This window comes from Spermophilus citellus, assembly GCF_964194105.1.
Source record: "Spermophilus citellus genome assembly, chromosome: 9".
In the NCBI taxonomy this organism is placed as follows: Eukaryota; Metazoa; Chordata; class Mammalia; order Rodentia; family Sciuridae; genus Spermophilus; species Spermophilus citellus.
The window spans coordinates 68,410,257-68,419,566 of record NC_138191.1 but is presented as its reverse complement, the minus strand read 5'-3'; the positions used below and the strand labels follow the sequence as shown (position 1 = coordinate 68,419,566).

The following is a 9,310-nucleotide window of genomic DNA, read 5'->3' as shown; positions in this document are numbered from 1 at the left end:
CCCCTTTTCCCCATTGCCCTATCTAGAGTTCATTTAATTCTCCCACCCATCCCCACGCCCCAAGCATATTATGGATCAGCATCCTTATATCAGAGAAATCATTTGGAATTTGGCTTTTTTGGGATTGGCTAATTTCACTTACCATTATATTCTCCAGCTCCATCCATTTACCTGCAAATGCCATGATTTTATTCTCTTTTAATTATGCCCAGCCTTTTTATTTTATTTTGAGTCGGGGTCTTACTAAGTTGCCCAAACTAGTCTTGAACTTGAATTCTTGCCTCAGCCTCTTAAAGAGCTTAGTTCTCACGTAAACAAACCCTGCCCCTAGCATGATAGGAATTTTATCCAAAGTGCTTTTGTTCTTTTATTCTAAGGTGAGGTATACAGGTAGAATTCTTGGCTAGCATACACAAAGTGTTCAGTTCCCAGCATTGCAAAAACTAAGTAAATGAAGGAAAGCATTTCCAAATTCTTTATATGTAATTATCTTAAATCACAATGGTATGAAGGTCAATAGGACATGTTTCCTTTTGAAGCTTAGTGTGTAAATTTCAACAATGATGAATAATTATAAATTCCAGAAAAAAATGAACTTCATGCCTGAGATTCTGACATAATTCTAATCAGATTACTAATACTGTTCCTATAATCCACAACACTAGAAAGATATAAAAGTAAAATTTCTAAATTTTAGAACTATCTGCCTTCCAGTTAACCAAAAGAGGAGTTCAAACCCATTTTGTTTACTTGACCTGACTTTAATGGCAGGTAGCACTGGATAGTGCTACGGCTGTCCGTACAGCAGCAAAAATTATTGTGAAAATATATCTCATCACCTTGAAAGCTTAATTTGAAACCAATCTCTATTACTAAAGTAGGCGGGGGGAGAGGGAGGTGTGTGCGGAGAGAGAGAGAAACAGAAATAAGCATTTGATGACATACTGTAGGCTTTCTTATGTCAAACCTTTTTTATTATAGTAACATATCTGAGTAATTGAAATAACTTCACCATACAGATACCACATGCTGGAGCATGACAATGCAATGCTAATTGCATACTGTGTTAACATTTCAAGCACATTTTCTGTGACAATATTTGGATTCATATACAGGTTGTAAAGCACATGGGGATATTTGAGTCATGATTTGTGTTAGTACATGTACTGCTTTTAAGCTAATCCTCAAATCCAAAACCTTCTGCAAATCCATTAATCACATGTTATAGTATGTATAGTCATTACTGTATGAACTCAGGACAAGGAATTGTGGTTAGCCTTTTAAAGAGAAATATCAGCATTATAGGGTCACTTTTGTAAGGTAAGCTTTCTTACTAATTTAAGAATAATTAGTCTATTGAATGATGTTTTTACCAATAGCTTTCAAGTTAGTAGCAGGGGATAAAATGAAAGCTTTATTTACTCTTCTTAGGTAAGACAGCCCAGTTAATACAGAATATGTTATTTGAACAATTTTCCTTCGATATATTATATACATATTTATGATAGAGAAAAAAATGGCGGCAGTCTCAAAGTGTGCAATAAGTTTTAATATTAAAACTTTTGGTTGCAAGAATGTTATTTGTAGCCACGTATCTTGCTTTTTGTATGGATCCAGTAATTAATGCTTTTTTAGGCATAGAGACTTCAACCCGGTTCCTAAAATCTCAGCAAACTGAACTTGATCCTGTAACATATTGGATCTAAATTTTATTGTTGTTCAGGCAAACACATACCATAAAATTCAAGGACAATGAATGTTTAAAAAGCAGGATTTCTCTTTTCTTGACTTTGTCCATGCAAAGTTCAAAGCTTGAAAGGGAATTCAGAGAAGGAGAAAGATAAGAGGGAGAAGAGAAACAGAAAGCAATGTAAGGAATAAAATTTTCATCATGAGTATATTTCTAAATTTTAATTTATTTTTAAGTTAACATTAGTCCAAAATATTTAAATAACTAATATTTAGATAACATGACTCTCAAAAACAAATTTCTCAATTTAAAAAGAAGAGCAAATACTTAAAAATCATCAGATCACAGGAAGACAATTCATTAAATAGTTACATTTTTTTATTGTTAACTCTTAGAATGATGTAAACCAAGACTCAAAATGTAAATTAGCATTACAAAACAAAAATGGGAAGCATCTTCTGTCACTCCTGAGGTATTTCCTATTATTTTTGAAGAATATATAATTAAGAATGAATCAATGCTTTACAGAAAATTAAATAATAAAATTTATGAAGCTTTTTTTGGGTACTTTTGAAAATGTTGAATATTGTAGTGTGTTGAAGAGAATTTCTACACAGAATGACTTTCACATTTTAAAGAAGAAAATATTTGAATTTATTTATATTAAAACATCTGAAATTTCAAGTTAGATAAAATTCCATACTCATCTACTCTCTTAAGTTAAAGTAAAATTAAAATAAGATCATTTTCAGTTTTTTTTACATACGCCACAATAATAATCTCTTTAAAAAACAAATTGTCAAAATAATAGTAGAATAGTCAGAGGCTCTAAGATGTATTAGTTATCTATTGCTTTGTAACCAATTACCCCCAAATTCAGAAGGCCACAATGTCTGTGGTTCAGGCAGCTAGATGAACATCACTTAGTTGGATGCCCTCAATTTCTTATGGCTAGAACCCACTATTATCTAATTGTGCATAAATATTAAATGAAAAGAAAGGGACTTTTGTTGTTTGGTTTGGTAGTTTTTTAATTTGGGGAGGAGGAACTAAGGAAATTTTGGTGTATTTACACCTAACGTAGACATATAATAAAATTTGTGTACATATCCTGGCATCTTATCTGTAATATACAACTACATACTAAACAGAGAATATCATTTCCATTTCCATGCTTGATTCTGTTACAACATCATTTTTGTATTCTTACAAGTAAATTAAATGCATTAAAATTTATTGCTTACAAAATGAATCAAAATATGAAGAACAGTACCTTTAATATATCATATAAAGCAAATGATAACTAATCTACAATGCTGGAATATTTGAGTGAAAACTAATTTGCAATCTCAGACTGGGTTGGTATGGCATGATTTAAAATAAAAAGGTTCTTTCCTAGACAATCTGGAAATCAACCCAATCTTATAGCTTTGGTAAGCTTTCCAGTCTTATGATTCACCCAATTTAGGGGTATGTTTTTCTATATCATAGTGAAAGTATGCTTCCATTGTAAGTAAACCAAATTCCCTCTTAAAACCCCTGGTGAGAATAGCTTTCATAGTTTTTCAAATAAAGCTACATTCTCTCCTTAAAAAAAAAAAGAGTTGAATTTGTACTATTGCTTATGCTGATATGTTTTTACCCTGTGAATAAAAAAAATTTATAATAAAACCTAAGGGATATTTTATGCCTCAAAAGCATTTCTATGGTCTCTGGAGACTTCATGGTTCATTACTGTGTCTTCTCCTCTTAGTTGCTCATTAGGGAATAGCACTACAGCAGCTAGAGTGCACAGCATGCCAGGTAGCATATATAAACAAAGAGCAAATGGCTTTTATTCATAACCTCATCATATCAAAGCAGATCAGTATGAAAAGGCAAATGTGGGTAATAAAATTCTAGTGCTCAAAATAAGGCCAGATGTATGTAGCTAGAGAAGTAAATTTTACTTCATCAAATAGCAGGGTAATTCTATTCTTTTAAATTCACTTTTATCTTTCAATTGTGTGAGTGTGTTTCTGGAGGAAGGGTTCCTCCCAGTGTTGAACATTTTCATTTTTTTATTTTAAATAAAAATTTCACTCTTGTATGAATAAAGATAGAAGTTATAAAACATACACTAGAGAAAATTAAGTGACCATTTGTGACTTAAGCTAAAGCAAGTGAATGACCATCAAACTGGGTTGACAGCATTTATTAGCCACTGCAAGTTGTGTCTCCTTCATGGCCAAAGCATGAATTAAAAAAAAAAAAAATGACTAAAAATACTCCATGAAATGACTGACTTTTTGATCATTCTTACAGTGGTGTTATAAGAGCCCAGTGTTTACATTATTTATTTTGGAAAAGCTACACCATGTTTAAGAAATCACAAAATAGAGTCCTAAACACTTTTTAGGAATTTCCTTCATCTCGATATCTTGTCCTCTTTTCCCACAATGACAATGGCAAATTAATTGGGATGCATCCAGCAAAGAAAGTTCCCAACTGGAATGTGGATGTTAAATAGTCAAAAAGAATAAAGTAACAAGCAATAATTTAGGAAAGAAATAAATCATTTCGGTCCAACACTCTCAGAAGATGGCCTTAAAGCAAAAATCTGTCTGACTTACAACTCTGGGTTGTCAACTATCCAGCTTCTGAATTAAACCAGGCCAATCTGCCTGTCTCAGTTCTCCTGCTGTGAGGCTGTTTCTTGATTTACTGGAAATAAATTTTAGGATATTAAAAAGAAGTACAACATTCATGAATTTTGCAAATACATTAGCATCTATAAGAAGAACCACTGGGTGAGGAAGTTTCAATAAATTTCTGAAAGCAATATACTTTCTAAGGAGTTCAATGATAGAGGTGTTTATATTTTTGTGGAAAACTAAAGGCTCACTCATTGGTTTTCAAACCATAAGCCAGAAATGGAAGTAAATTGCTATAAAACTTATCCATAATCACATCTGACAGGAAGAAAACTTCATACTGTACTTTGATTAAAACAAATTTCTCAAGGGTATTTCAATGATTAGTAATATGTGGCTACTAGAATCTTGTATTCAGAATCATTTAGATTTTTCTATGGTGTAATGAGAAACTACCATACTAAACATTGTAAATTAGTGTCAAGATTGAGAGATTTATTATATAATAAGTGTGATGCATTATTTTTTAACACCAAAATGAGTTTGAAATGTCTGTTCTTGTACTTCTGCAGAAGAATTGTACTTAAGCATATGTTTACCCATCAAAGACATATTTTCCAAATAAAAATGTTATGAGACACAACAGTCATATAGAATTCTGTCATTACCATCATTTTCTGTTCCTTTCCATGACTCCCTATAAAATGTAAAGTTATAAACTATATTACATTTTATTGTTAGCCCAATGGATTGTCTTCTGTTTTAGATCATAATATGATCTTACCAGATCCTTACTGAAAAATGTACTTTATTACATGTTGATGAATTCCCACACAGAGGAATAAAAATGCAGGAGAATCAGTTTGGGATTTTTTTCTAGTACTTTACATGTGTATATTAATGGTAAGCCCATTTTATACTTAATCCTATCATCAAGCAACACCAGGCTTCTCAATCTTTTGTGTTTCATTTTAAATGGCTACTGTGAGTAACAGAACTATAACATATTATACTATTAATGCTTTTTCAAGTCAAAAGCTGTGTTATCTAGAAAATAATTTAACACTGTAATGGGATCGTCAAGATCAATTCCATTTTATAATCTCTGCAGCAAAAATAACATTTCTAGTAGGAAGGAATTATAAACCTAGCAAATTCTAGACATTCACATATTTGTGTAAACAATTTAACATGGTTTATTATATTTCCAGAAAGGTTAAATCTTATATTCAGTTTTCTGCTAATTCTTCTTTCATATATTATAATAAATATATATATACATATATAATTTGAGTGCATGTGTGCATATATTTCCACACATATATGTCATATATACATAAAACAGCACTTAATGGTTACTGTCTTTGTGTGTTCAACTTGAGGCAGTAAATTAATTGCTATTATGCATGACCTATGATGGATCTTCCTTTCAGTTTCATGAATGGCCATATCGGGATGTAAACAAAATATTGGAGCGAGTCATTCCAGGAGAATTGTATTTCGTGTTGTAGATTGGTGTTCTCATGAAGAACTGGGTACTTCCTGGTAGTAAATACCTAAAAATGACAGGTAAAAAATTAGATTATTACAAGCAAATTAGTATTAACATCTATCACTCAAGGGTTGTGTGTTTAGTAATTTACATATCCTACATGAAAAATGTTACTGTAATAACAGTGCAATTCATATAAAAAGATTTCCTCCCCAAGATCAGGGATCAAGGAAGCTCATAGAACTTTATTCAAAGAATTGAACATAGATGCAACATATGATATTATTATCTCAAGATATCCCATAAACAATCATTGAACTTAAATGCTATGAAACTGTTTATGTGGTTCGTGTTAATTTAGAATCCATCATCAGTCCCCGTAAGTAATGTGTGGAGCCAAATATTTCTTTAAAATATGGGATATGAGAATTTTGACAAACCATATTAACAGTAATTATGTTTCCAAGAAGCTGGAAATACTGATTAGAATTTAAAATATTTCGTTTTTGTATTATATCTAATGGTAATCTAAAAGAAAAAGTTAAAGAATGTTAATTCATAATTAGATTAGAAATTTTATATTCTTAGGCTATTCAGTGCCGATCATTACAGGTTATGTATAACCCTTACAACTAAATGTATTTTAGACGATGTGATTTTTCCTAATTTTACAAAGACAATATAGCATATATACTACACATTTCTACTGGACCCCAGGGCAGCATTCTGTAAATAGACTATTAATATTAATATAGTAAAATATGTGACTGTTCATAATAAATCAGATAGACAAAGACAATGAGTAACTTCATATTGATTAATGTCATATTTGCCAATAAATGCTCCCCGCTGCTCTTTTTTTACTTTTCACTCAAAGCTCTGGAAATTTGGAATTTCCAAAGAAAATTGTACACCCATATAATCCCTTTTCTTTGAAAAACCTTGATTAGCATTATGCCAGTCCTATTTATATGTCTAGAGAGAAACAGTCAAGGAAATCCAAATGAAAAAATACAAATAAACAACTGTATCTGAAGTGTAAGTCCGAGTAATCCTGAAAAGGAATTTGCTAAAAAGTCAAAACAAAGATCTCTATGAGAAATTTCTAAGAGAATAAGTATCAACAGAAGGAGACTGGTAATTAGCAGTGGTTTAAAAATAAACAATAAGAATCAAAATATTCATTTTATTCTCTTCATTTGACATCAGAATCCTTTGGTGACAGAATAATAAATTCACAGATAAATGAAAAAAGTGAAGGTCAAGAATACTATTAGCTACTATTCTATGTTAGACAATATTGGAAACTATCGTAACCTGTCAATGGAAAGTTACATTTATATTTGTTTTATTTGATTTTGTTGAAAGAAAATGGATTCATTATAATTTCAACTTTGTACAGCGTTCAAATTAAAATGGCAGCACTTTCCACAATATGCATAAACATTATTTTCAGCATAAATTATCTAATAATATCCACTAAATCTATTACCTAACATCAAAAACTATAAGCAATTGCTCAAATTATTAAGTTAATAGACCAGTAAAATAATATACAACAAAGTAAATTAAATCAAAATTCTATAATTAATGATGAATAATGAAATAATTGATTTCTCATATCACAGATTATGTATTTTCTTAACATCATGGGTAATTTATATTGATTAATTATTATGTCAAGAGTTAGTGGAGTTATGATTAATCTGATACCTTTTATTATGTAAAAGCTTCCCTTTCTATTTAGGACAGAGGTATAAAATCAACTAAAGTGTTTGATCAAAACCCACTATTCTGTATTAGTCGACAGTTAATCTACCTTCTTTTGAAAATGCATTCTGACTGTACTGGTAATTACATAGTAAACAGTAACTTCTACCAACTTTCTTACAAAGAATTTCTAAGCAAACATTACTATTGATGTTTCAGCAACATTCACACAAACTTTTGTGTTAAAAAAATCTTCATTTCACACATAAAAAAATAAAAATGCAAAGTCTGGACCACAGCTAACTTCTAGTTAATTAAACAAATATTTAAATAGCATTTTCTGTGAGCATGATAATATTTCAAGTAGCTTACAGATGTTAATTCACTTAGTTTTCACAACAATTCTATATATTAGATTTTCTTGTTAGCTACATTTTATGTATAAATAAACTCTATGATACATACAGTGGTCAAATTCCTTTCCTATGGTCACACAGCTAGTAAGTGTGAACCAGGATTCAAAGCCATGAAGGTCAGCTTTAGTGTCATTGCTCATCACCACTATACTATGTTGTCATGACAATTTCACATAATTGTCACTGTACATGAATCCAAATTTTTAAACTAATAGGTACAATTATATAATTTTTACAAAAATATGAAGTATGAAATAACGCTGAAAATAGAAAAATATTACACATGTCACAAAATCAAACTTTTCAATAGAAGCAAAAAAAGTTAAAAGCTTTTTTTAAGATTAGATAAAGAAGTACATATGAACTTTAATTGGAAGAAACAGTTTGAATACTTAAAGCATTAAAGAGAAATAATATTTACTATTTGTCTTAATATTTCCATTATTATCTCTTGGTAGATTCCCACACTAGCTGAACACTAAAGAATATTTTTGAATGTTCTTTGCAATGGAGTCAAGTAATACAATTTGAATTTTTAAACAGGAAAACTACCTCAAGGAAGCAAATTTAAAGACCAAGTCTAAAGAGTTTTTGTAAAACACCAAAAAGTCTGAAAAATTTACATCTTTATCTTTATGCTAGTTTATTTTTTATATACAAAACAGGCTACCTCAGCTGCCTCATGCCAAGGAGAAATAATTCAGATTACCCTATTTCCATCTGCTTCACCCACATAGCCTCACTCCTTTTCTCTAAGGCTAGGCACGAACATCTTCACATACCCTCTTCCTATACACATAGTACACACACTCATTTATTCCTGATTGATGTAGAATTGGTTGGTCTTTTATGTTCCCTCTTGTTGTCAGTTGTGGAGGATCTCTAGAACATGAAGCATTTCAAAACTGGTAGGAAATTAACCTTGGAAATGGGAAATGTATGCTCTACCTACTTTCTAGGATCTTCCTGGAATAGGACCAAAGACATCTGACCCCCCCCACACCCCAAACCAGAATAAACTCAGCTGCCTGGTTGGGGAATGGAGAGTAGGCAAAGTTCATCAGAATATATTTCCAGTATTTTCTGAAAACTTTTTTATTATAGTAAAATGATATAACACGAAATTTATAATTTTTTACCATTATCAAGAATACAGTTAGTGCATCAAGTACATTTGCAATATTATGTTACCATCACTACAGATTCCAGAATAGTTTCATCATCCCAAACATAAATTCTATACTCATTAAACATTAATTCCCATTTTCCATCCTTCTAGGCTGGAATATAGTACAGTAGTAGAGCACTGGCCTAGCATGCATGAGGCCCTGGGTTCAATCCCCAACACCACACACAAACACAAAAATTT

General features: G+C 31.0%; 1 protein-coding gene across 10 annotated transcripts in view; it reads right to left on the bottom strand.

The window, feature by feature from the left end:
- Positions 1-967: 967 nt before the first annotated feature.
- Positions 968-9,310, bottom strand: part of TTLL7 (tubulin tyrosine ligase like 7) — a 154,670-nt gene continuing 146,327 nt past the window's right edge. For 9 of the 10 annotated variants that reach the window (XM_081307479.1, XM_081307480.1, XM_081307476.1 and 6 more), the window contains one exon: positions 1,879-5,879. In XM_081307479.1, coding sequence (XP_081163605.1) covers positions 5,759-5,879 — 121 coding nt within the window. In that variant the 3' untranslated portion in view covers positions 1,879-5,758. Of the gene's footprint in view, positions 1,812-1,878; positions 5,880-9,310 lie in introns of those variants that run through there. The other variant, XR_014023723.1, reaches the window with a different exon arrangement.